The sequence below is a fragment of the Thermomyces dupontii genome (assembly GCF_041956625.1).
Source record: "Thermomyces dupontii strain NRRL 2155 unplaced genomic scaffold VTN31scaffold_2, whole genome shotgun sequence".
NCBI lineage: Eukaryota > Fungi > Ascomycota > Eurotiomycetes > Eurotiales > Trichocomaceae > Thermomyces > Thermomyces dupontii.
The window spans coordinates 1,678,906-1,705,147 of record NW_027192308.1 but is presented as its reverse complement, the minus strand read 5'-3'; the positions used below and the strand labels follow the sequence as shown (position 1 = coordinate 1,705,147).

The 26,242-nt window shown below is 56.2% G+C and overlaps 10 protein-coding genes across 10 annotated transcripts; 5 read left to right on the top strand and 5 right to left on the bottom strand.

The window, feature by feature from the left end:
- Nucleotides 1-175: 175 nt before the first annotated feature.
- On the top strand, nucleotides 176-1,771 carry VTN31DRAFT_2997 (uncharacterized protein; the record flags this gene model as incomplete). The annotated part of the gene is made up of 1 exon (XM_069403226.1): nucleotides 176-1,771. The coding sequence occupies one exon, from the start codon at nucleotides 176-178 to the stop codon at nucleotides 1,769-1,771; it is 1,596 nt and encodes a 531-aa protein (XP_069262430.1).
- Nucleotides 1,772-1,799: 28 nt separating this feature from the next.
- Nucleotides 1,800-2,324, top strand: VTN31DRAFT_2996 (uncharacterized protein; the record flags this gene model as incomplete). The annotated part of the gene is made up of 2 exons (XM_069403225.1): nucleotides 1,800-1,981; nucleotides 2,027-2,324. The coding sequence occupies 2 exons, from the start codon at nucleotides 1,800-1,802 to the stop codon at nucleotides 2,322-2,324; spliced, it is 480 nt and encodes a 159-aa protein (XP_069262429.1).
- Nucleotides 2,325-2,868: 544 nt separating this feature from the next.
- VTN31DRAFT_2995 (uncharacterized protein) lies at nucleotides 2,869-4,518 on the top strand (the record flags this gene model as incomplete). Its single annotated transcript, XM_069403224.1, has 2 exons — nucleotides 2,869-3,050; nucleotides 3,132-4,518. The coding sequence occupies 2 exons, from the start codon at nucleotides 2,869-2,871 to the stop codon at nucleotides 4,516-4,518; spliced, it is 1,569 nt and encodes a 522-aa protein (XP_069262428.1).
- Nucleotides 4,519-4,644: 126 nt separating this feature from the next.
- On the bottom strand, nucleotides 4,645-5,661 carry VTN31DRAFT_2994 (uncharacterized protein; the record flags this gene model as incomplete). The annotated part of the gene is made up of 1 exon (XM_069403223.1): nucleotides 4,645-5,661. One exon carries the CDS (start codon nucleotides 5,659-5,661, stop codon nucleotides 4,645-4,647), a length of 1,017 nt encoding a protein of 338 aa, XP_069262427.1.
- A 1,624-nt stretch (nucleotides 5,662-7,285) lies between these two features.
- Nucleotides 7,286-8,494, bottom strand: VTN31DRAFT_2993 (uncharacterized protein; the record flags this gene model as incomplete). Its single annotated transcript, XM_069403222.1, has 1 exon — nucleotides 7,286-8,494. The coding sequence occupies one exon, from the start codon at nucleotides 8,492-8,494 to the stop codon at nucleotides 7,286-7,288; it is 1,209 nt and encodes a 402-aa protein (XP_069262426.1).
- A 453-nt stretch (nucleotides 8,495-8,947) lies between these two features.
- Nucleotides 8,948-10,991, top strand: VTN31DRAFT_2992 (uncharacterized protein; the record flags this gene model as incomplete). Its single annotated transcript, XM_069403221.1, has 4 exons — nucleotides 8,948-9,679; nucleotides 9,729-10,332; nucleotides 10,393-10,461; nucleotides 10,522-10,991. The coding sequence occupies 4 exons, from the start codon at nucleotides 8,948-8,950 to the stop codon at nucleotides 10,989-10,991; spliced, it is 1,875 nt and encodes a 624-aa protein (XP_069262425.1).
- Nucleotides 10,992-11,303: 312 nt separating this feature from the next.
- VTN31DRAFT_2991 (uncharacterized protein) lies at nucleotides 11,304-12,872 on the bottom strand (the record flags this gene model as incomplete). The annotated part of the gene is made up of 1 exon (XM_069403220.1): nucleotides 11,304-12,872. One exon carries the CDS (start codon nucleotides 12,870-12,872, stop codon nucleotides 11,304-11,306), a length of 1,569 nt encoding a protein of 522 aa, XP_069262424.1.
- A 968-nt stretch (nucleotides 12,873-13,840) lies between these two features.
- On the top strand, nucleotides 13,841-16,345 carry VTN31DRAFT_2990 (uncharacterized protein; the record flags this gene model as incomplete). The annotated part of the gene is made up of 3 exons (XM_069403219.1): nucleotides 13,841-15,577; nucleotides 15,643-16,101; nucleotides 16,172-16,345. The coding sequence occupies 3 exons, from the start codon at nucleotides 13,841-13,843 to the stop codon at nucleotides 16,343-16,345; spliced, it is 2,370 nt and encodes a 789-aa protein (XP_069262423.1).
- Nucleotides 16,346-17,037: 692 nt separating this feature from the next.
- VTN31DRAFT_2989 (uncharacterized protein) lies at nucleotides 17,038-20,408 on the bottom strand (the record flags this gene model as incomplete). Its single annotated transcript, XM_069403217.1, has 5 exons — nucleotides 17,038-17,630; nucleotides 17,689-17,846; nucleotides 17,900-18,472; nucleotides 18,527-20,016; nucleotides 20,085-20,408. 5 exons carry the CDS (start codon nucleotides 20,406-20,408, stop codon nucleotides 17,038-17,040), a joined length of 3,138 nt encoding a protein of 1,045 aa, XP_069262422.1.
- A 984-nt stretch (nucleotides 20,409-21,392) lies between these two features.
- On the bottom strand, nucleotides 21,393-23,270 carry VTN31DRAFT_2988 (uncharacterized protein; the record flags this gene model as incomplete). Its single annotated transcript, XM_069403216.1, has 5 exons — nucleotides 21,393-21,886; nucleotides 21,943-22,684; nucleotides 22,752-23,020; nucleotides 23,085-23,096; nucleotides 23,156-23,270. 5 exons carry the CDS (start codon nucleotides 23,268-23,270, stop codon nucleotides 21,393-21,395), a joined length of 1,632 nt encoding a protein of 543 aa, XP_069262421.1.
- Between the last annotated feature and the right edge of the window lie 2,972 nt (nucleotides 23,271-26,242).

Genomic DNA, 26,242 nt, shown 5'->3' with positions numbered 1-26,242 from the left:
TCCTCACTCCAAGGCCCTTGGTGGACTGGATCACTGTCACGTCCTGGGTGGCTTTCTCCCCGGCTCTGCGACCTTCACCCAAAGCCAACCAGAGGGTAGCGGTGCTCTGCAGAGGGAAGCGGACCGGCCATGTGTCGGCCAGCATACGCCGCGCGCCAACGGAGAACTACAGTCTATGTCTGACAGCCGGGAGGTCCCTGAGCCAATTACCAGTGGTCGGGGGAAGAGGCAAGCAACAACAACGACAGTACCACGGCAGGAGAGCGCACAGCACGCCACAACAACCTCAACGGTGGGGATTGAGACAAGGGGTTCCAAGAGGCCGTACTCATGGGACGATTCACAGTTGATTCAGCCGCCACCAGCGCCTGCGACTCGGTCCATTGGCGTCCACGCAATCCTGAATCCGCCTGCGGAAGGTGATGGAGGACCGGGTAGCGGACCAGCGTTAGCCTCGCCCCCTCAGCGGGCTTCATCATCTCCTCAGGGCTCAGGTTCGACGCCCAATCCGAGCCAGCAGCGTGTAGACATGGAGCATCCCTCCGTGTCGCCCGCAATGCGGCCTCGACGGATCATAACCCCGGTCTCGCCGGCGAATCGATACTTCAATACGATTGGAAGTCACCAAGCGCCGCCGGGAAAAGTGAGTGTGTCTCAGTCTCCGTTTGTCCAGGATCCGTCGACTGGCATCTATCAGCAATCCTCGCCCACTGTCTCCCTGCCGTTGGAGGCCACCAAGCAACAGCAACAACAACAACAACAACTCCCGGCCAGCGGTCGACATTTCACACCGCATCCTCCGTCCTCGTCATTCCAACACGACCGGCGACTGAGCGGTGGAGTCGCCTCGAATTCCTCCAACTCGAATTCGCGGGTGAACAGTCCCAGTCCAGCCTACAGCACCCCCCAGTCTACATATAGCTCCTCCTACTTCCCTCCTCATCCGCCTCCGCCTCCATCCCCTTCTGCCAACGTCTCGGGGCCTTTTTCTCCGGTGGCCCCCCCAGCACTTCCTGGTGAGCCGCTTCCATACGGCGGAATGGACCATTTGAGTCGCACACCAAGTGCAATGGGTAGCGGACCCAGACTTGAAGAGCAGGTACCACCACCGCCGCCGCCGCCGTACCTCGGTCCACCGCAGATGCTGCCACCAAATCCGCACGAAGTCTTTGATCTGGTGATCGACTACAAATCTGGCTCGCGCCTGCAAGCTGAGAAACGCAAGGCCAACAGCGACGCGTCTCGGCGGTTTCGGAATCGGAAAAAGCACGAGGCCGCTCTGGAGCAGAAGATTGCGCAGCTAACCGAGGAGATACGACAGCTAACCGAGGAGAGGGATTTCTACCGCTCGGAGCGCGACTTCTTCCGAGAGAGATTGGGACGTGTGATTGGCATGAATCAGCTGCCGACTCGACCGCCGTCTCCGCGACATTCTCCGTCAGGGCCTCAACAAGCGACCTCGGTGCCAACCACTGATGGCCAAGCCACGGAACCGGGTGGTGGGAGTACGGAATCGAGTTCGGAACAGGTTTCAACAACGAATTCTGCCGCTGCAGCCTCTACCACAGCGCGAGGTACTACTAATACTACGTTACCTCAGCCGCAGCCAACCAGTACCGGCGGCACGACGGATCCCGCTAGCTACGCAACGTCAACCTGCAGTTCTCCGGCGTCTACCCGAGGGTCCTTTACGGGTTCTCTGCCGCCAATTCCGACGACGACGATGAGTGGAAGTGAAAGTTACACACCACGTTGGTCATCTCGAGGATGAGAATGGGCATGTCTGATTCAATCCTGATATGAGGGTTTTCTCCACCATTTTGTTTGCCTGGCACATTCCAAACGATGTCTGTCTTTTGGCGTCCCGGTATCGGCTTTCTGCTGTGTTTTTTGTGTTTTTCCGAGCTGTCCTGCGAATGTGTCATAGATACCCTGGGTGGATAACCCTTGTGCGGAGTTTGTTCGTCGGAGTTTTCGTCTGGTCTGGTCAATGAGTGTACCATAGACTGGCTGATCTGTTTCATAGCTATGATGGATTAGATTTAAAAAATATAACTACCTTATGTAGTATGTTTGTGGCTGGGAAGTACAGAAGTAGTATCAAATGCCGTCTGAAATATGTTTCGAGTATGAACTTGTTGTCCTCGAGGACCGTCTGTCGTTACAGTAATACCAACGAAAAAAATCAAATACCATGCGTACGAGTACGAGTATGGAGTTGGTATGCAACGCATTCATTTGCTTCGTTACTTACCCGTAATCATGTGTATCCCTACCTACAGTCACAGAGCTCGTCACAGTCTCACGAGTCACCAGAAGCGTAGGCGAGACCGGCCACGTGCTCCGCTTATCCCGAATCAGGAATGGTGCGAAACGGAGCTGCATTTGATGATCTGATCGTAACCTACCTAGGTCCATGTTGGAATAATAGTACTGTATATGGACTGAAAATCGGCTGGACATGTCATTTCGGCTCGATCAAAGTGATATTCGTGACTTGATTCAATTTTGGTTACTTTTCTGCACGTCTCGAAGGTGCGCGGTTATCTGCTAACTACCTACTATACTGCTATTCGATGTCCATGATCAACCGTCGGCTGCATGTTTTGTAGAGTACTTACTGTCTTTGGACTCATACCCTGGCCGCGTGTTGCGACGCGGCCTGCATGAGAATCGGTCGATCGGTCGATCGATCATGATCTGACCCATATCGGGTTGAAGAATCCACTTCATGACCAGGGAGTCAAGTCTCAATGAGCTGGTTATCGTGTTCATTCGATTCATCAACGCGTTGACATTGTTTGCACGTGTCCTGAGCCGCAAGTACTATTGAGTCAAGGACTCCGTATATAGTACTTGAATGCTACCATGATCGGACACCAACAGTCATGGATTCCCGCATCCAGCCGGCAAGTTCGGCACCTCCGGGGTGCCGATATTAAAGGACTGCCGAAGGCCGAAGACAAAGCACAACAACGTTCAACCCGCAAGGCGACAGTCATTATGGCGGTGATAGGTTTTGGGTTCGTTCTGGTCCTGCTGCTGCCATTGTACGCATATCAACCGGTTCCAACGAAACGAACCTACCCATCCGTACCTTTAAGAGATCTATTGCTGATATTTCCTGCTAGTTCGGAATTATTGACGGCCTCCCCGGCCTTTCCTTCTTTCTGGAACCACGCCCCGGGAAAGAAACATGGCAACGTGGATATCTCCCACCACTGGGGTCAGTACTCGCCCTTCTTCTCGCTGGCCAAGGTCTCCGAGATCTCCCCCGCGGTGCCCAAGGGCTGCCGTGTCGAGTTTGTGCAGGTGCTGTCCCGGCATGGGGCTCGGTATCCCACCGCTCGCAAGTCCGAGATATACGCTGAGCTGGTTCAAAGGATCAAGGAGAGCGCGACAGAGTTCAAGGGCGACTATGCCTTTCTCCGAGACTATGAATACCGTCTCGGCGCCGACAATCTGACCCGCTTTGGCGAGGAGCAGATGCTCGAATCGGGTCGCCAGTTCTACAAGCGGTATCGTGAGCAGGCCCGGGAGATTGTGCCGTTTGTGCGCGCGTCGGGCTCCGCGCGAGTCATCGCGTCGGCGGAGCTCTTCAACCGCGGGTTCCAGGATGCCAAAGACCGGGATCCCCGGTCGAACAAGGACCAGACAGGCCCCGTGGTTAACGTGGTGATTTCCGAGGAAACCGGCAGCAACAACACCCTGGACGGGCTGACGTGCCCGGCAGCGGAGAACGAGCCGGACCCAAAGCAGCCCGCGGAGTTCTTGCAGGTCTTCGGCCCGCGGATCCTGAAGAAGATCACCGCCCATCTGCCGGGGGTGAACCTCACCTTGGAGGATGTGCCGCTCTTCATGGATCTCTGCCCGTTTGACACGGTTGCCGCCGACCCCGATCGTTTCCCTCGGCAACTCTCGCCGTTCTGCAACCTGTTCACCCCCGACGAGTGGATGGCGTACGATTACCACTACACCCTCGACAAGTACTACAGCCACGGCGGCGGCAGCGCGTTCGGCGCCACCCGCGGCGTCGGGTTCGTCAATGAGCTGATTGCGCGGATGACCGGGCAGCTGCCCGTGAAGGATTACACCACGGTCAACCACACGCTCGACGACAATCCGGTGATGTTCCCGCTGGGAGCCGTCCTCTACGCGGACTTCTCGCACGACAATACCATGATGGGCATCTACACCGCGATGGGCCTGTACAATGGCACCAAGGCGCTGTCCACGTCCAAGATCCAGGCCCCGACGGGTGCGGCGGCGGATGGGTATGCGGCGTCGTGGACCGTGCCGTTCGCGGCGAGGGCGTACGTGGAGCTGCTGCAGTGTGGGTCTGGGTTGGAGGGAGAGAACAAGGAGAAAGAGCTGTTCGTGCGTGTCCTTGTGAATGATCGTGTGGTGCCACTGCATGGTTGTCGGGTTGATCGATTCGGGAGGTGTAGGAGGGATGATTGGATTGAAGGGTTAACGTTTGCTCGGCAGGGTGGGCATTGGGATCGGTGCTTTGAATAATCATAATGCTCCTAAGACGTGATTCATGGCGTGATCAAGAATAGACGTCTAAATACAATCACTGCATAAGTAATTGAAAGAGAACAAACAAAAAAAAAAAAAAGAAACAATTCGCCATGCCCTTCGCTACCTTGCGAATCCATTGACATATCCCGCCCTCGGCGTCGCCATCAGCCAGGTCTGCCACAAGATCCATTGCTCCCGCTCCACACGGACTCCGTCGTCGCCGAGATCATCCACGCCCATCGCGCAGAGCTGTTCCGTTGACGGCATTCTCCTTGGCTGACTCCCGTACTCACAGTCACACCCAGGTGACACCCAGGCCGGGCATACTAACACCTCCCCCATCGACCGCACGGCCTTAGCGTCGGGGTCATCGTCCGAGTTATGGTAGTAGTTGATACCGCGCAGATCAACGCGACGCAGGCGGTCCATTTCCTCGTGCAGGACGGCGAGTAGATCCCGCCAGCGACCACTGCCGAGGTGGAGGTGCACGTAGGGAAGACGCAGCTCCTCCAGGCACGCCCGGTGCCGGCGTGCGATGCCGACGACCTCGGCGCAGTGCAGGCGCCAGCCCTGGATGCCCAGACTGCGGAGGCGCTCCCAATGAACGTGGTGAAAGACCTGCTCGAGTGGAATGTCGGCCGGTTTGGTAGGCGCGAAGCCAACGTGGATGCTGGTCAGGTTGCGTGCCGCCTGGAAGAATCGGCGGAAGACCGGGGACAGGGTGGACAGCGTCGGAGTGAGGCTCTGCGGTGAGTACAGCGTGATGTCGAGGCTGGTGAGGCGCTCGGCGATCGCGGCCATGGTCCCACCCGGCGTGTGCAACAGCCGCAGGCCGGCTTCGGGGCTCAGCTGCGGGGCCAGGAACCGGACACAGCGTAGACTCGTGCCCAGGAGCGCAGTGCTCAGTCCCATGATGGCCCGCGTACACGCCGACTCCCAGTCCAGTCTCGGCCCGTCGTTGCCGGACGTGTGTCTTCGGCGAACATGTTCCAGAACCAATTCGTCGGCTTCGTCTTGAAGCCGGAGGAGTTTGATCTGTTGAAGGGATGAGAAGCAACGCATCGCACGTCGCAGTGAGACTGCATCTGCGCGAGACTCGATCAATGCTCGCTGTTCAGCTAAGCGCCGGGCATGCATGTCGGACAGCTTGTGATTGCTGGCCTGGAGGACCTGCAGATAGTCATCCCAGCCTGGAGGACAGGTGAGCGAATGCCAGGATATCTTGACGTCCCTCAACTTTTTCCCTACATACCGCCCTGGTAATATGGTCGCACCATGTATGTAAAGTACCGCACATGCTGTGCCATGTCCATCTCCACCAATTCGTCCAAACGCTGGAACCCAGCCCGACGAAAATCGAAGGACGAAGCGGCGAAACCTCCATGGCGTGGCAAGCCGCATGAACCGCTTGCATACCAGTCGATACCGGTCCAAGTCGGACCGTTCGCCTTTACGGCCCCCTCCCGGTGGTGAAGGAGGCCGATGGATTGGAAATAATCGATCTTGCCGCTCGGCGGGGTCGGTTTCTAGGACCAAAAACGACAGGATTAGGTTCAGAAGCTCGTCAGCAAGACGGAGGATGAGTGCTTGCTCATCCATCGTCTCGGTGGACTGACGGCCGGTTCACCGGCAGGACCAAGCACGCCACTTGGCATAGAGAGCAGAGACGTGCACAGGCGGGGGCCGATCAACAACCATGGACACCCTCCTCGAGAGGGAGAATTTCAAATTCCAGAAACTCTGGGAAGTCAAAAGACGATAAATGCTAGCCCAAGCGACCCGCTGGCAATCCAACCATGCTAATATTAAGGCACAGGCGGTTCCATGCAGCCATTGAGAAACTGCCAACACTCGCATGGCCGGGGGGTGGGATCCAGATCCCGAATACACTTGTCCTCGCTTGACCGAGCTGCATGCAGACGCCCTGGCTATTCTCGATCCGCCGTTTAGGCGCAGAGACCGAGCCCTTCTCTTTTAAGATCCGCGACTTTTGGCCCATTGAGCGCCAGCCCGGCGTCACATGACTGAAAAGGTTCCGACGATCTCTGGGGCTCAGGGGCAATAGTCTGCAGCCAAGACGCACTGAGGAACCGCTGTGGAGGGGGGAGCAATGGAAGGGTATCATCGCCGGCTGCTTGATAACCGGCCAGAGCAAGCCGGAGATGATTGGAAAACGAGTGGGCTCGCAGAGAGACGAACTGCATGAAACCGCGTCTGCAAAGACGAATCAGAATGAAGCCCCGCCGGGTTGGGGATTCGTGCAGAGGTCTGGAAATTCAACTGCATGGAGGGCATGCGATGCGATGGATTGTTTCTGAGCCCTAAATCTACCATGTTTTGTATTCCATTGTCTCAACAACGTCCACAATGGCCTCGTGGAAGTGAGAGTCAAAAAGCATCAAATCACGCCAGCGATGGAACAGCCGCCATCATTGCCGGCCGGGCTGCATGGCAAAATATTCAGACAGCCACGGTAAAGTAAAAAGAAAAGAAAAAAAAAAAAACCTAAGACAAGGCTGCTCAATCCTGAAGAATCATGACTACGGGCCAAAATAAGCATCCTGTCGTCGATCATCCACGCCTTGTTTGCCCCAGGCATCGCAACTGGGGTGATGACTAAGCTATTCATGTAATCGGGCGCATTCCTTGAGCCAGTTGACTTCAATTCTAACGGGGAAGCTTAATACTATGTACTCCGTAGCAAACGGACAAAGCTGGAGGTGAGAGATCTCCTCCCTATTGTGCGTCGGGCATGGCAACATCACCCCTGGCTGAGCTCCATGCGCCGCCGCCGGATATCGGTGCTACTGATCTTGGACTCAAAGCTCTGCGCCGTGGTGTCGGCCACTTCCTCCACCGCGCCTGCCTGCAGCACGTCTACTTCCAACACTTCCAATGGCGCCCATCCCTTCTTTGCCCTTTCGTCGTTCACAGCCTTTCCACCGGCCCGCGTCTCTGCAGAGACAATCAGGGCGCGGAAATTCTCTTCCGTAATGGTTGGACCGAAAGGGTCCGAGATCTCCACGAGACGGATGGAAAGATTCGGGGAGATCGTCACCACCACCTGCTTGCCATTCGGACCGGGTTGGTCGATGCGCTGAATTGCGCTCGCGTTGTCCTTTGACGGCCTGAAATCAATGATGGCCGTCAAGAATGACGCGACGCTGTGCCATCGCTCTTCCCAAGATTCTAGGAACTCGCGATATTTCTTGTTGACCAGCATAGCGTCGCCTGTAATTCCCACCACGAAGTATCGCTGCTCGGTATTGCCCGGCTCATCCACGGGATCCAAAGTGAACGCCATGGCTGTAAGGAGGAGTTTGTGCCCGATATGCAAGTGATCAAAGGTGCCTCCGAGGACTACCGAGTCATTGATATTGGCCCCGCGATCTGCATCGGCGCGGAGAAGCGGCTCATGCGGCGCAGACGCCACGCCACTGGGAATTGTGATGTAGCTTCGTGATGGACCTGCATACGCTTTGAACGCCGACGCCAATTGTTGCCCTTCTGCCGAGTCTAAGACGTAAACCTGGTCCCATCCTCTTTCTGACCCCGCGAGAGTCCGCAGATCAATCACGGGCCCCTGCAGAGGGACTCCATACGCCTCCGATGCAGGCGCAGTATTGTCGACAAACACTACCCGCACATCCACGCCACCAGGCCCGTCCAACTCCACATCTTGCGCGGCGCTGATGGCTCCGATGACGGTGTAGAGATTGGCCAGTAGTCGCTGCAAACTAGCAAAGATCCGCGATCGCGGTCGGTACTCTGGTGATAGGATTCCGGGAACGACCAGAGCAATGTCCAGCTGGGCTATTCGATTGCGCGAGGCCGGCCCTTTGGCCAAATCTGAGAAGACCCGTGACACCGCTGGTCCATAGGCGTCCTTCAATTGACGAACGGCGGATGATGGCGGGGCTGGCAGGAGCAGGAGGGCATACGGCGGGCTGATACGGTCGGTATCAACCATTGGGTCGTTCTGTGATTCTGTCATTCGGCAAAAGAGAATACTAGGAGTCTACTTTGGAGATTCTGGCATGTAATCCTCATCCTTGTGCTAAACCACGACTTCATCCACCTTGAGATAATTAGTACTAGTACTTTATACATAGTTTTAGCCTATTCAGGAATCCCGTTTTACAGGTTCGTCCGAATTGATGCCTCAGGCACGTACGTACTTTGGTAACGCTGAGTCAGCCCAGCGCGGGGAGACTGCGACGATCAGCTTCGCCCGACGAGTTCCAGCACGATGCAGTGAGCAGAGAGGAGCTCTGCCCTATGCCCCGCCTGGATTATGTTCGTCGGTGCTGCCGCAACCCTAGTGCTGCAGGTTTCTGGGTCTAGAGCCGGCCACGTTGGGCATTCTGCCTGACGACCGATCCTCCCGTCCGCCGACTCGAACAGAACCCGCACTCCAGCAAGAATGACGAATCCCAACCCTCAGCAGCCGTTCGACGCTGTCCGACGGCCGGCGCCATTTGCACGGCCGTCGGAGGAGCTTCATATCCCCATGTCGAGCAACACGGGGACGTCTCGACAGTACGGACAGGACGGCAGCGCTGCCAACGCCCACCAGCCATCGGCATCGCAAAGCTCCTCCTCCTACAGCGCCGGTACCAGTGGGAACGCACTGCCCGGGGCTCTTCAGCCGGGCAATGGGCCCAATCGTCTCCCGCCTACCTCTGCCAATACCGCGTCCACCAACGCCGCGACGTCCCTCAGTATCTCGACCCAGATGTCACAGTCAAACCAACAGTCGCGACCACCAATGAGTCAATCGCATGCACACTCCCGGTCCAGCCCGGCCGGCCTGGAGCAGCAGCGGTACAAGCAGTTTGGCGCTACGCCGGAGAACTCAAAGTACACGTCTCCTCCCAGCTCCTCCGGCTACCAGCCGCAGACGCCGGCCGCAAGCAAGTATTCGCCGCTGGGTCTAGCGGACATTCGGCCGCAGACGGAGTCGGGACTCAGGGATCATTCGTTGACCTCGGGATCTAGCTCGTTTGGCGGGATGTACCAGGCCCCGACCAATAGCAACTATGTCGCGCCGTGGCCAATATACGCGGTCGACTGGTGCAAATGGCCGATATCTGCCAGCAGTCCATTTACGGGGAAGGTGGCCATTGGGAGCTACCTTGAAGATAACCACAACTATGTACGTATGATCGGAATTATATTGGAAATTGTTTACTAACTCTTGTCAGATTCAAATCATCGATGTGTACCGGACACAGCCCGATCCGGACACGCCGGGTGCCATGCACGGCGATGTACAGCTGGAATTCACAAAAACTGCGGAGGCCAACCACTCGTATCCGGTTACGCGAATACTCTGGGAGCCTCCGTCGTCACAAAAGAAGTCGACCGACCTGTTGGCCACCTCGGGCGACCACCTCCGGCTGTGGTCTCTTCCCAGCACTCACACGGGGCCGGTGTCAAACTCCATCAATCGGTCATCGAATCAAAAATCTCCACCCCCGGCGAAGCTGTCGCCTCTTGCACTATTGTCCAATTCAAAGTCGCCGGAACACACGGCGCCCATCACGTCGTTGGACTGGAATACCGTCTCCCCCAGTTTGATCATCACGTCAAGCATTGACACGACATGTACGATCTGGGACATTCCAACCTTGACGGCCAAAACGCAGCTCATTGCGCACGACAAGGAAGTCTATGACGTGCGGTTCTGCGCGAACAGCGTTGACGTGTTTGTCAGCTGTGGGTGCGACGGCAGTGTCCGCATGTTTGACCTGCGCAGTCTGGAGCACAGCACCATTATCTACGAGCCGTCGGAGAAAGCCGAGAAAAGTGAGTATCACACCAGCCGATAGAAACATTTGAACCTGTTTTGGCTCACAGTGTTTGTAGTTAATCAGGGCAATTCCAGCCCCTCTCATCCCCCACCGGTCTGGCCGCCGCCATTGCTCCGAGTAGCCAGTATGCCCTTTCTCTTCCCCGTCTGGTTGAACATTGAACATGGTACTGAATAGTTCGCAGCATCACCCCACGATACCCACCTGCTCGCAACCTTCGCCCAAGACTCCAACCTCATCCGTGTCCTCGACGTCCGGCAACCCGGCCAAGCGGTGCTTGAACTCAACGGCCACTCGGCCGCCATCAACAGTATCGAGTGGTGCCCCAGTCGGCGCGGCATCCTCGCATCCGGCGCCGACGACTGCCTTGTGCTGGTCTGGGACCTCCTCAATCAGCACAATGCAGCGCAGATCCACCACCCTCCCTCTTCCTCTTCCTCCTCATCCTCGATCAATCATCACTCCCACCACCATCACCATCACCATCATCATGCCCACACCCCCCAGGAACGCGGCCCCTTCGCCGCCTGGAAATGTGACTTTGAGATCGCGAATCTCAGCTGGTCGCCTGCGGGCGCGACGACGCTCACGGGCCATCCGCGCGATTGGCTCGGTGTGTGTGGCGGGAAGGGGTTCTGGGGGGTTGCAATGTAGGAAAAGCCTCCCGAGAAAGAAAAAAAAGCAAAAACAAAGAGTAAAGAAGAGCATATTTGAGAACGCATGTATGTATGTAGGTATGGGGGGTCATATGGTTATGATTGTTTTTCCTCTGTTCTCTTTGTTGATGTCTTGTGGTTTCATTTTCATTTTCTAGATATTGCATGGCCTTGGTTGATGTTTGATTGATACGAGTTTGCATGAATGATGAATTGGTTCCCACTGATCCAGCAGTTCCATGCATCTAAATACTATGTACTCTAGGTCTCGATATGTAGGGGTCTAATAATATACATCAAAGTAAGGCATTTAATTTCCCGCAGCGAGCAACTTCCCCTCAAGCCACCTCGTAAACCTCACACAGGGCACATCCACAACCCTCCAGAAAAGATCCGCCAGCCACAAAGACAACACCAGACACACACTCCATCCGACCGCCGCACCGGCGCAGAACTGGAGATTCGTCTCCCGGCCCGTGACGGCCCAGAGGCGCGGCATCAGCGCGAAGCCCAACCCATGCAGGATCGGGCCATGCACGATGTAGAACGCGTACGAGATGCGGCCGAGGTACTGCGAGATGGGCGCGGTGAAGAGCCGCTGGATCGCGGTGCAGTTGGTAATGGCGTGCACGAGCATGAATGCGCCGAGGGACTGCGGGAAGCGGTGCGGCTCTGGATAAGTCCGCGGCGTGAGTTCCGCAAGCCACCTGAATCCAGGGGTGTAGCGGCCGGCGGAGTTGGGCGACGAAGCAACGTAGAGGCCGAAGACGAAAAACCACTTCCAGAAGAGGGTCGCGTGCTGGCCGAAAATGTGGTTCACCGGGTGGCTGCTCTCGGGAGGTTTCTCCCCGGTACCGGGTAGTGTGTTTGCCGGTCTGTTGCTGCTGTTTCGGGGTGTCGTCCATACACCGTTGGCCAGGTCAATCTCCACAAGCACCAAGCCGCCCAGGAACAGCACGACATCCCAACGGCCCCATCGGGCAGAAAACCAGATCAGCAACGCTTCAAGTATCAGACGGACCCGCGTCGTGAAGCGGCTGATTGCGAGAAGGGTCAGAAAGAGCACAATCGAGCAGCGAAACTCCACAGGTATCGTCCACAGGTGTGGGTTGTAATTGTTGTAGTAAAGTTTCCAGCTCCAGCAGTTGGTCAACCTGACCACGGTTTTGTACCAGTCCCAGAGCTGCTCAGAGGTGGTTTCCATCACCGGCGGATGCTGCTCATTCACAGCCGTGATCGTGCCTCCACGATCCACCACCCGTCGGGATTCATTAAACAGTCCTAGCTGCACTGCGACCAACACGCAGAACATCCCGATCATTGTCGGGAGATACAAACGGAAAGCCCGACGAAATGTGGCAGATGACAAGACCATAAAAGTCTGTTCGTAGGAACGGCTGCGGATCGTCTTCAGCGGGCGAAACGACAAAACGTAGCCTGATATCACAAAAAAGATGGCTACCATGACGTGGCCTGATATCAACAAATGGACAATTGGGAGCTGATGGATGCCGAAATTGCTGTTGGCAAATCCCCAGCCCAGATGGGTATCGTATGTATACGTAAAGAGAAAGTGGAAATTATAGACCAGAAGGCACGCCCAGCCCCTCAATCCGTCGAGCGCTGCAATATCGTTCGACCTTGTTGGCTTGGGAGGTTCGCCGCCAGCGGCTTCCTGCAGATAACTGGGAACAAGTGCCAGACAAAAGCGCGACAGTATGCGCTCGAGGAACTCCAAAAACTCCTCGTCGTGCTGTATTGCCGGAGACATCGCCCGAGACCGGCTCGTAGACGACCGGCGGCGGCTCTCTGACGCGGTCTCGTGTTCGGATCGAGGATGCCCGGCAGCATTGAGCCGGGACATGGGATATGCTTCCATATGTTGGTATCTCCGCTGTACACAATGTTGTATGCTTTGTTCGAAGCCGGATTCATATACGCTTTCCAATCCAAACACGACTTTGGAGCATGCTTTTAACGCACTTATCCCCCGTTGGCCTTGAAATTCACCTCTGAGACAGGCGACTTGAATCACCAACACCAGCGTCGTGAGGCCTGACTGTAGGAGGTGCCACGGGGCACTTGTATGGTGACCTGCGGGACATTCGAGCTTCCGTTCAAGCACCGCCTGCCCTCTCCAGGCGATCTAGCAAACAGCGCATGCGCGGGGATCCCATCAACGACATGGTCTGAGGCAACGAAGTGAGGAATCACGAAACAATGAAACACGTGACAACACGTGATTTGCCGTCTATAAAGTCACGTGACTACCAGATTCGTCGCAGACAAAGCTGCAATGGGATGAAAGAGAGCCGACAGGAATCGTTTCAGCCGGACAAAGCATAGCAATCGACGATAATGAGGCATTGGAGCCGGAATTGAATTGCCCTCCTCATGCGACCGCTTCAAGCTGCGTAGCGCGCGAGATTCTTAGCTTCAGATCCTATTGGCAGCGCTGCAGCCTCCTTTTGGGAGCGGCCAAAGCCCGATTCTCAAGACGCTCTTCGCTCGCTTTGGGGATTCCTTAGTCCATTCTCCGGCTCCATCTCGATCGATTGTGCTCCGTGTTGCCGTGCCGCGCTCCCGGTACGATCCTACTCTGCCCAAAATCGGCGCGCAGCCAGACTAATTTGCCCGCAGTAGCTGGCAAGCACGCGAGACTCAGGCTCCCAGCGTTCTCAGCTACCTACCTAGTTATCCTCGCTGTGCCTCAACTCCGGAAAGATATCATACCATCGTCCAATGCTCCCGTCCTGATTCTGCTCGCGCGCGACTCTCGGCCTGCTAACAGTCTCGTGGTTGGATCAAAGGTCGCGGGGTTGGCCCGCTTCAGCGTGTCCCGTCACCATGGATTTGCGCTCGATTATGAACAGCGACACCGGGGCCCCCGCGAGCAGCCCGACCCGGCAGTCAACCACAGACTCGGTGCGCTCGCCGAATGAAGCGTCAACTCCGAACTCGACGCACAATTCCAACAACTACTTTGCGCGCCCGCCTCAGCCTCAACCCGCTCCAATACAACCACCGCACCATTCGCCATCGTCGCTCTACGGTTCTGTGCAATACACCTCCCCGGTGTCCACCGCGCCCGCAGGAGCGCCGCTTCAGCATGCCCGGAGCCCGCCCCCGCCGTTGCACCCGGTCGCTCGCGATCCATATCCCGGCACCCCCGCCAGCCCAGCAATGTACTCTCCGCAGCAGGTGCCGCGCCTTTCTTCCCCATACACCTCGCAGTATACCAGACCGGTTTCTTACCAAATACAACAGCAGCAGCAGCAGCAGGGGTCGTATTTCTCTCTTCCAGGTCACCAGTCCGCGCCTCTTGGACATGGTCAGGCATCCAGATCGAGCTACTCGTCCCACTCCAGCGAAAGTCCTCATTCGGCCACGGTGCCCCAGCAGCTTCCTCCTCCTCAAAGCTTTTCACCCACCGGCCGCCGCTCGCAGCCGGGAACTCCCCTTGGCCCGCCGCCGGCGACATTTCCACGACCTCCCTCACAATCCGCTCGGCCGCCCTCGGCAGGACACGATTCGCATCACACACCAGTACCGTCCATGTCCTGGGGCTCGCCGGATGGTCCGGGCCCGGCGTCGGGAAAAGCTGCGTCGCCGCCATTGCAGCCGACGCCGTCGCCTCGCCTCGAAGTTGAACAGGGCAGCCATGATTCCATGTCAGGGCAACATCCAGGGGATGCCAGGCGCGAAAGGGAAAGGAGCGTCAGCGTGAGCCCAAAGACGGTTGTGCCGCGACAGAGCTTCTCCTCGGATATCGGAGGCACGCCGGGGCAAACCACTGCAAACGAAGAACGGCGAAAGTCCAGCCAGTCGAGCCCGCCCGGTAGCGCGTCATCTCATCGTCGTAATGGCTCGCTCCCGACACCATCGCCGCCGTCACAGTCGCATCCGACTCAGCAGTCTCATTCCCAGTCTGCCGCGGGTCATATGGAGGGTTCCCCTTCGAGCAGTACTACGGCCCATGATCGCACCCAACCAGCAACAACAACGAAGGCCGATCCTGGTGAGGCCGCGGACGCGCAGCCCAAGCACAAGAAAGTGAGGTACGATGAGCCACCAATCTACGCGCGAAAAGCTCCCAGAAGGTCGGGAATGCCACCTGTGATACCTAACCCGAGGCCACCGTTCCCCAAGCATTCGACAGAACGATTCTTCTCGCCGGGCCAACAACGGCCCGCTGCGGCACCACCCGCGCCTTCGGCACGCCCTGTTCCCAACGGCGCCACCCCTACCGGTAGTCGCAAGTCAGTCATACCGGCACCGGAGCCAACATATGGCCCCCTGGGGCCGTGGGAACCGTCCATCACCGGGTTGATTCCGCACGAGGAGCTCACCAAGGTGATCTGTGACTTTTTGTTCCAGCAGGTCGTCCTGCGGCGGGATCTGGGGACAGGGCCGCCGGGGGCCACAGCGACGGGGCCGATGGCAGTTCTGGAGGTCGAAGCGAAGTTGGGTCAGCTCATTGACCGGGATCGTGGGGGGCGACTGCGCCTACCGGTGATGTCGGAATGTATTCTGAACAGGGAGGAGATGGGGTCTCGCACGGCTTTTGAGAGTTCCATGAGTCTGGTGAGAATCTTCTTCCAAAACGGACCTTCGTGACCGTGAGAGCGGCTGACCGAGGAATTGTATAGAACCAACACCGTGCAATGAACAACTTCCTCAACGAGGCGGTCAAGGCGTCGCTTCCCCCCGCATCTAGCAACCGCATTCCGCTCTCCTACGCGCACAAAAAGGAGCGCGACACCTTCTACGAAGTCTCAACGAATGAGCTGCCACCGGTGGTGCAGCACAACCTGCACCCGCGCCACAAGCCGCGTGTGCGCGTGACGACAGACCAGCAGACCGGCGAGGTGATTGCGCAGATCGTCAAATGCCGCATCGCGGACCTAGACGTGTACAGCCCGCGCACCAACGTTGACTGGCGGGTCAGCGTGAACCTCGAGATGAACTATGATGGCGACGTCCGGCACCTGACTCCGTCGGACGGCGGCGGCGCGCGCGGCCGGCCCGGGTCAGACAGGAATAAGGACCGGATGAGCTATCGGCATTTGGCGTATCAGATCGATCTGACGCAGGTGGCTATACCCGAGGTGCGCAAAGAATCCATCAACAACGAACTCACTGAATGTCTACTGATCAGGGTCTTTTTTTTTTTATTAGGCCTCCGGTCGAACAGACTTTGAGCACGAACTCGAGGTCGAAGTGTCAGCGGCCGAGGTGCGTCGACAAGGCGACCTCGCCATGGCCGGCGACCCTAAAAACCAGTACGAGGATCTGATCAAGGGGTTCATCGATAATATCCGAGTTCTGGCGCGGGCTGTGCCCGCTCAATGAATGAGGTCGACGATCGTCACGATACATATTCTATAGAGTGGTTATAACCTTTTCGATATTGTCGCGCTTCTGTTGGTTTATTACTGTTGTAATACTCTCTGTTCATTTTTCTTTTCTATATTTCTCGCCATTTGTTGTTGATGCTGTTGTTTTCTTGTGAAGCAACAGGCTTGACCCCCGCCCCGGCGAGATGGTGGTTCTCCAACCCCATCTTTCTCTCTGCGGACTGTTTCGAGGTTATTTCTTTGTTTTACGTCGGATAGATTTTTTTTTTTTTCCTGTTTGTTTCTTCTATTCGTCGATGCAATGTGGGTGGACATCGGAGAGAAGGTTCGGTGATGGAAGACAAGAAGGATAATACATATATACATCATGGATTTATCTTTCGTGTACCATCAGGTCTATCCATCGTCAAAGCGGGTTAATCAATCGCACACGAGTTGGACCCTGTATGTACTAGTTACTGTTGTAGTTTTTTTTTATGACTTTGTGGAACGATGAATTGCTGACGTTCTATTCTTCCGAATCATAGAAAAGTCCATCTGATCTGATTGGCAGCAAGAACCATGGTTTAATGTACACTCGTCAAGTCAGAATAACCAGATCAACGACAATCAGCATGCGTATAAAGACCGGAAATGACACACGAGAAACCCTGAAGAGAACCCGACCGATCGAGACCTCAGTTTGAATCAAGGACTCGGCGTTCCCTCTTCATACCTCGGTCCGCCATCATCATCCGCGCCCGCCGCCGGCGTCGGCGCATCGTACGGCCGGCTACTGTCCCCACCACCGTACGCGCCGGGGGTAGGGGCATTGAGCGCGGCCGGTGTCGGCGCGGACTCAGGCCACCGTGGGGTGGGAGCCGTTGCCGCCGACGCGCCAGGCGTCGGGGCGCTGGCGTACGCACCAGGAGTGGGCGCCGAAGCGTAGTCGCCGCCGGGGGTGGGGGCGTCGAAACCTTTGCTTGTCCCGCCGCTGTTGCTGGTGTTGTTGGTATTGTTGGTGGAGGAGCTGGACGCGTTTGCGTTCCAGGCAGGTGTGCGGCTGCCGCTGGGGTTGGCCGCGCCCCAGGCCGGCGTGCGCGAGCCCGCGGCAAAGGCATCGAACCCGCTTGACCCGGAACTCGAGTCGTAGGGCGTGCGGGCCCCCGCGTTCCAGGCCGGTGTGCGGCTGCCCCCATATGCAGTGCGGCTTCCATCGTATGGGTTTGAGGTGCGCGACCCGTCGGCTCTCCAGGCGGGGGTCCGCGAGCCACTGGCCACTGCTGATCCCCATGCTGGAGCTGTTGAAGTTTGGGTTAATATCGCGTATCCGTCGATTTGCAGGCCAAGGGAACTTACTCCTTGCAGACGATGGAAGACCCCACGCTGGCGTGCGCGAGGAATCCGGCGCCCCCATGGGCGTCCGTGAACCGGACCACTGTCCCTGTGCTCCTGCGGCCGCTGGTACCCGTGGCCGGCCCCCACGTCCCATGTCGATGGTCTGACCCGTAACGGGACTGGGATCTTGTCAGCGTCTTGTCGTAGGAAAAGTATCAGGCCAAAAACTTACTCTTTTACAACGACAAACTCCCGTTTGACCATCACCTTGGTGCCCTTGGTGTGCAGCTCGACACGGACCAAATCTTGGTTCGTCTCCGTAACGATCCCAATAAGGCCCTTGTGCGTGCCGCGTGTGATAGCGACCGACTTGCCAATCAGCTTATCCCGCCCAAAGGACCGCGGTGGTGGCATGTCGGTACGTTGAGGCGCGCTTCGCATCAGTGCCGGGTTCATCTTGGTCAAATCCGGCCCTGATGGCCGCCCGCTCTTTGCGGAAACAGCCACCACGCTCGGTGTGCGGACCACCATGATCCCGGAGTTCTCGGTTTGCGATTTGTTGTGCAGGAACAGGAACGAGCGGTAAATATGCAGCACCTGGCCCCTCCGCTGCTCCCCATACACCTCTCGCACCGTATCGCCGACGCGGATCTCGGCGCCATTTCGGTCCGTGGCCACTGCGTCCTTCCGTTTCGGGACCTTGCCGACAATGCGCGATGGCAGGACATTCCGAACGGACCCATCCTGGTCGATGACACGCAGGGACTCTCGGTCGACCTGGATAACGCAGGCCACGTTCGTAGCACTACAGAGCATTAGTACTCCGCACAATATGTAAAGCTCGACCGCTTCTACTTACTCTAGTTGCACCAAATCGTGCACATCGTAGTTGCCCAGCCTGCCGTCCGCTCCGGTCTCCGTTGAGAGCCGCAAATCTTTGCTAAACACCGTGATTTCCTCCATACTCGTATCGCTAAGGAGTGTGACCTGATCGTCGTTGATCGAGATCACCATACCGAGTTCACCCTGATAGCGGCTGCCGCCAATCACCTTGACATGGTCACCTTCGCGGAAGCGTTTTCGGAGAGTATTCTGAGGCGCGTCGATCTTCTGCCCTGCGAGCTCGCCTTCTGTCACCTCCAAAGTGACCACGTCGCCTCGGGTAAAGACCGTCCTGCCCACAATACCCTCCTGTTCACCACGGTAGACCTCGACTTGATCTCCAGGGCGATACGCCTCTTCCGCGCTTGGGCCCTTGATGGTGGCGGCCAGGGAAGCAAGATCTAGATTGTCCGTTCCATCTTCACCGCCTCTGGCGAACATCGTCACCTCCTCCAGCCGCGGGTTGACGTTCTTGGTGATCAAGTGCTGGATCTTCATTTCCTTGATAAGGAACCCGTCCACATAGGTTTCGCCGAGATAGTTCCATGATCTTCCGGCCAGGTTCGAAGTGGACGTGAGATACTTTCGATGCTTCTTTTTCGCCTCAGCCTCGCTGAATAGACGCTGTGGAGGTCTCGCGAGGGGCGTGGCATTAGATCCGAACCTCTTCCTCTTCGTCTCGAGAGTAGTGCTGTTACTCTCCTCGTTCAGACCATAGTCAAGGCGCGGGACCAGCCTGACAGTGACTGTGAGGCCGTTGGTCTCGACCTCTTCAATCTGGGCCAGATCTCCCTGGTACTTGCCGCGCTTGATGCGCACCCAGCCGCCAGGGACAAGCTCTTCAGACTTTTTGACGTGCAAAAGATCTGGCATTTCCTTGACCGGGATCAATATCATCTTGTTCTTCGGATACACATCGAGCAGCCCGTCCAGAGCTTCCATGACGTCGGCCTGCCTGCGGGCCTCGACGTAGATGAAACCGGCCATGGTTTTGCCGCGCTCGAACGCAGAAATGATCTTCAACCCATTACGGGTGCCAGGCGGCCGTTGCTCAACACGCTTCTGAATGTTGAACACGACATCGCGCTCCTTGCCCGGCTTGCAACGGACGGCCCAGATGCTCGGATCATCTACGCTCGGCAACAGCAACCGTTTGGGAACGACGACTGAATCGGTTGCCGCCGCACGGTTCCGGCCGTAGCGCTCCTTTAGTGCCTGTGCCTGTTTCTCTGCATCCATGGTGGCCTCCAGCTCGCGCTGTCGGTCGAGCTGTCGGTGTCTCATGTCATCCATCATACCACCGGCAGGAAGCGCGTCCACGTCGTCCGGATGCAGTTCCGGGCCGCCGAGTCCATCTCCCATGTCATCCTCATCTTCCTCCATCTCCTCGTCGTCCTCGTCGACACCGGCTTCTTCTTCGAAGAACTGGCGCAAACGGTGCCTTCTTCGTTTACGCGGCGGGCGGCCCTTTGTCTGAATCAGACATCATGTTCCTATTTTTTTTTATTGCGCAAAATTGGTCCACTGGTACTTACCGAAACAGCATCGTCATCATCATCTTCTTCTTCGTCTTCCTCATCCTCCTCGTCTTCCTCCTCCTCCTCTTCTTCTTCCTCCACTTCTCCCTTCAAATCTCCCGCCTCATCCTCCGGAGCTTCATCCTCGTTGGCTTCATCCTCTGCGGCATCCTCAGCAGCCTCGGCCTCGGCTTCGGCTTCCGGTTCGACCCTTTTACGATCTGCCTTCACGTCCTCCTCTTCTGCTTCCTCAGCGTCCGACTCGACAACCGGCGCAGGGTTGAAGTCATCGTCATCCTCCTCAGACCCAAGATCCTGGTTCAGAAAATGCTTTGTCGACATCGTAACCGGAGGAAATCTTAATGAAGTTCGGAGAGAAAGTCGAAAGTGAGAGAAAGGGGAGAAAGCACGCCAGTAACGGCAAAAAGGATAGCACACCCCCCGTTAGCCAACCGAGTATTACCAGATGCGAAGCGATCTGAAGCCCAAGCGCGTTGAACGGGGGATCTGAAGCTCGTGCCTTGCTCAAGGAGCTTCCACCGCCCAGGATGGAAACGTCCCGCGCCCGATTATAAGACCAGCGATTCGGCTAGCCTGGAAGAGTCGCAAGAGACATCAGAATAGGCTAATAAGAGAAAGGAGCGGGAAAATCCTCGGGCATTGATCAAAAGAACGAATTTATATTAGAATCCGATCCTTTAGAGGCGATTCAAACTTGCACAGTAGGTTTCTTTGTCAGGCCGTAGTACTAGCCACGATTAGATAAGCAGAATTGCTGACACTCTGATCACCGTAGAGCAGGAAACGATACTTAGATATGATTGGCTGTTCCAAACAAGGCAGTTTAAGACGAAGGAATACGAGTACTCGTAGTATTTACTACCTTTTCGCAACCAACTCGACTCCTAACCCTAGGTCAGAAGTACTAATACTAATACTCTGTACTTGCACCTCTTCGGCTCAACATAGTCCGCGGTGGACTTGTCTCGCCTTCATAGACTTTCCACCACGGCTGCTAGGTGCATGCCTGACTGACATGACTTGGAATCCCCTTCCTGGGTTTGCCAGGAATAGTACTAGTAGTTACGATTACTCTGAACCTCTTCCCATCAGTTTTGCAGTCCCGGTTGGACTTGGAGGTAGTACTATTCTGATCTCTTTAGCCCAGCATGCTGCGTTGATACGGCAAATAGAGCCCTCAATCCTTGGATGCGAAAAGTATTTTACATTCAAAATAGTAACTAACTAACCAAATAGGCTGGCATCCGGCTCAATGAACCTTAGAACTATGTACTATCCAAGTAAGAACCGCACCAAAGATCGACATCATAGCTTCATGCCCAACATCTGATGCACCCGCAAACTCTGCCGGATGCTGAGATCCAGCATGATCTCCTCACTGCCACCAGGGATCGCGTAGGCACGAACGTCGCGGTACAGCCGCTCAATCTTGCCGCCCTGTCCGCCGCGGCTATAGCTCAGGCCGCCAAAGATCTGGCTGGCCTCGCGCGCACAGAACTCAAAGGTGGTAGTCGCTTGCGCCTTGAGGCCGGCGATGGCACCGCCCAGTTTGAGCATCGCCTCGGTCTCGTCCATCGACTGCGCCTGGAAGACGATGTTCTCCAGCCAGTTGTACGAGGCCTCGATCTGGCGGGCCATGTGCGCCAGCTTCATCCGGATGACCGGATGGTCAATAAGCTTCTTCCCAAAGGTGCGGCGCTTGTGAGCGTATTTCATGGATTCTTCGAAGCAAACGCGCGCAAATCGAAGGCATTGGATGACGATGCCCAAGCGCTCGTGGTTGAAGTTCATCATGATGACTGGAATTGTCAGCAAGACCCATTCTCATCAACGTGAAACCAAAGATTAAACATACCCTTGAAACCCTGGCTTTCCTTGCCGAGCAGGTTCTCCACGGGCACCTTGACATCTTCGAATGTAATGTAGGTAGTCCCACTGCTCCAGACACCCTGGCAGTCCATGCGTCTGGTGCTGACGCCCTTGGCCTCGCGTTCGATGAGGAGAACGCTGACGCCATTCATGCCCGGCCCGCCTGTACGGACTGCCGTGGTGAAATAATCGCTCCAGATGCCATTTGTAATCCACTTCTTCTCGCCGTTGACGATGTAGTACTTGCCATCCTCGCTCAGCTTGGCCTCGCAGGTCAGGTTGGCGACGTCACTCCCCGCGTCCGGCTCGGTGATGGCCAAGCAGATGCGCTTGTCACCGGCCAAGATTCCGGGCAAGATTCTGTCGACCAGCGACTTCTTGCCGAACTTGACGAGTGGCGGGCATCCGATACCGAACCCACCGATCAGATTCCAAACGACACCACCACTCGCTGCGCGAGAAATCTCGTCCGTGACGATCAACTCATGGAAGAAGTCCCACTTCTCCGGCGGCACGGACTTGACTGTATTCTTAACATACTGGGCCGGATAGCGTGTACCCAAGAGACCCGCCAAGTAGCCTCGTTCGCCCATCTGCTTGTAGATCTTGGGGGGCACTTGCTTGGCCTCGTCCCACTCCGTCACGTAAGGCTCGATTTCAGACTCAACCCACTGGCGCACCTCTTGGCGAAGGGCGGCATGTGTGGCATTGTAATAGGGGGAGTGATACTGTGAATCAAAACCAAGTTATTTAGCAGGGACGCTCCAAGCATTACAACCAGAGGGAACAGCATACGCCCTGATACCAAGATGGATCTCCAAACGGAATCAACTCCCCATAGGGATCCAATACGACCTCCGCCTTGGCGGGTTTCGCATTCTTGTAAGCCTCTGCATCCTGCGTAGTCGGAGCCGATGATGATGTCGCAGGGGCAGCAGCAGCCTCCTTCTTTTTCGAGTCCAGGGAGCCAATCTGGAGCTGGGCTTTGTACTTCTTCAGAATGCCCTCATTGTGGTACTTCCAGAACTGCTTCGAAGCGTCCTTTCCCGCGACACGCTGCAGGACTGTTCGGAACATCAGCATCGATCCATGGCTTTTCGCTCGGCTGCCAAAGGGAGCAAAACATACTCTTCTTGCCACCTAGTACGCCAGAGGGTCAGTCTCACGTTGACAAATGCTTCCAAGAACATGGAACCTACCTGGATGGTCGTCCTGGAACTTGGTCAGGTCGTAGACATCTTCATCGATGATGACCCATAGGCTGTCAGCCTTGTTATGGGATGCGACCTGGTCCTTTGAGAATGTTTGCGACATGTTGGTTCGTTGGGGTAATTCTCAGTCGAGGATTTGTCGAACACAAGGATCGAGTATCAATAAGTAGTATTATATAGGTAGAACTTCTATCCAAGTCGCATCGCAGGAAGAAAAAAATCAAAATCTCTCCCAACCAGACGACAAAGAGCCCCCATATTATTATTCAGCCACGAGATTCACATGCTTGGGGAACTCCGAGTCGCAAATGAACGCATGTTCGCGTGATTTGGTGACGATAAGAATGGATTTCCAATCGCTCTCATTGGCCAGTTCACCTCGGCATTGCGTCATAACTGCCAGATGAGGAAATTCCGAGGTACTTCGGGCACGTGATATGGTTGCCGAAAATGGGCCGAATCTCTGAGGGCTCCATCAGAACCCAACTTTTCACATGTGAAAGCCGAGTCCGTTCCGATACGATACAGTATGTATTATGAGGTACATATTCAACTCCAGCTCGGAATCCGGGGTTTCTGGGGTAATGCGGATTAAAAGGGTTGTGCGAGAAAAACCCTAAACCCTAACCAGACGGGAAACAAGAGAGACCTACCAGACAGGGGCTCTGGAGTTGCTACACAACAACCAATGTATATACTCAAGAACATCCATTTCTAGTGATACATTCAATTACATGAAAGAAAACCATAAAGAGCATCTCTAGTCCTGATCCATATGATCAGTCTCGTAACCAAACTCGTTCGGGACCGGCGCATCCTCCTCGCCCTCCTCCCCTTCGTCGACGGCAGTGAGGACACCAGCGGCCAACGCGGCCCCAGTGGCTGCCTCCCGCTGCGGGGCCTGAAGCGACGGAATACCAGCAGCCGCCGCTTGCAGGCGGTCCTGGAGGCTTTCGGCCTGCTGTTGTTGCTGCTGCTGTGGTGCAGCAGCGGCCTGCTGTGCGACTTTGCTAGCGCGCAGTTCGATTGTCTCGCGCTCCTTGCCAGGTTCCTTGTCAAGGACAACCACGACACCTCCGGTAGGCTAGGAGTAGAATTAGCGTTTGAAAAAATTGCAGCAGTCGGGGATGAACAAAACTCACCCTCTTCACCGGCTCGTATCTCGGGTCTGGGAAGGTCAAGTACTTCAGTTGTGCAGGGAGAACACGCGACATGTTCTCCAGCTCGTAGCCAACCTTCTCCTTCTCCGGCTTCTTTTTCTGGCCCTCGAGAGCCTCCTTCTCGCCCTCCTTGGTCTCTGCACCCTTGGCCGCTTCCTCACCTTCCGTCTTGTCAGCGGAAGGCTTGGGCGTCGTAGGTGTCTGGTCAACATCCATGCTCTCGCGCCGTTGTTGCTTCTCACGACGCTGCGCGCGACGTTTAGCCTGCACCGTAGTCGAGAGAACCGCCGTCTTGACCTTCTCCGGCGCCTCGTCCGTCTTGACCTCCTGCTCGGGAGGATAATCGAACAGGCTAGGTCTCGTGTTGCTGTGAAACTTGAAGACGGGGATTTCCAACTTCTGGTCCACACCGATGACGGCAGTGGGGGTGAAGCTGAGGGACAGAAAATGGGCCAGAGGGAACCAGTACCAGTACTGCAGGAACACAGCGGCGCCAACGATGCCGGGCATGTTGAGGTTGCCGGTCTGGGTTTGGAGGCTGATCGTGCAGTTGCGGCCACCGGCGTCGATGATACCCAGAGCGAGCGCAGCGCCAAACTTGGCCATGGCATCCTCGTGACGGTCGCCAATGACCTTCATCATTGCTTTGCGGATGGAGCCCACCTTGGGGTTCAACGCATCGTTTTGCTGGATCAAGACCATGGCCAGTGAGATGAGCGCTCCCTGTCGGACAAAGTCGGTCGGGTCCTTGAGCATCGGTTCCAGCAAGTCGACGGCTTCGTCCAGTCCGGTGCCAGCGCACGAGATACCCAGGGCCATCGCAGAGCCATACCGGACGTGGGGGTTGTATGATTCGGAGAGCAACTCGACCATGCGCGGTACGCTCTGGTACTTGCGGAAGAGAATGAAGCCCAAGCTCATCACGGCAACTCGTCGAACATCGTCGTTGACATCACTGACCGCGACGTGGAGCAGCTTGCGGACTGCCTTGTTGCTGCTCGTGCCGCAGTAAGCCAGAGCGGTAGCCATGATACCACCGTAGCGAAGAGTGGGATCCGGATCGCCTAGCAAGCCATTGATCAACTCGTCTGCGGCTTCTTGGCGCCCGTACATGATGAGGGCGATGCCCATAGCCAACCCACGCACAATCTTTTCGTGCTGAGTCTCATGAGCATACTGCACCATTTCTTCCAAGAGTTTTACGTTGCCAGTTCCCAGCATGACGAGACCCAGAGCGACGCCCACAGCTTCGCCGTTGATTGCTGAGTCACTGTAGAGCACGGTCTTGAGGTCGTTGACGATTCCCTCATCGCCAGTCGCCATTGCAGCAACGCCCAGGCCAAGGGCACCACCATGCTGGACAACTTCCTCCGTAGCTTTCTTGAAATGGTCCCGGATCAGCTCGACGGCAGTGCCGCCGTGGTTGGCGTAGATCAAACCAAATGCGTAGAGAGAGCCACCCTGGCTGTAAACAGAACCGTGGCTGCCGACACCAGAGATGTGTTCCTTGGGCAGGTATGGTGCGAGGAGTTTTTGGCCTTGCGTCAGGTTGCCGCGGTGGATAACACCGAGAGCTGCCGTGGCGGTGAACTTGGACCAATTCACAGCCTTGCCGAGCCACTCTAGATTGTCCCGGAAGAACTTGTCATGTGTGGTCCCGGCGTGCATGAAGGCATTGGACAGCGTGACCGCTGAATGGAAAATCGAGTTCCGAGCCTCTAAGCTGTCACGAATCTTGTTGAGAATGGTGATGTCGGCCTTGTTACTTCGATAAAGGAATTCAAGACTGAGTTGGATCGTCTTCACACCGTCAAGAATCTCGCGGATGGCTTTGAAGGCTTCTCGTGCCTCTTTAGAAACTTTGTTGTTATCACCGAGAGTTCTTGATGACGACTGGTCCTGAAGCAATGGATCG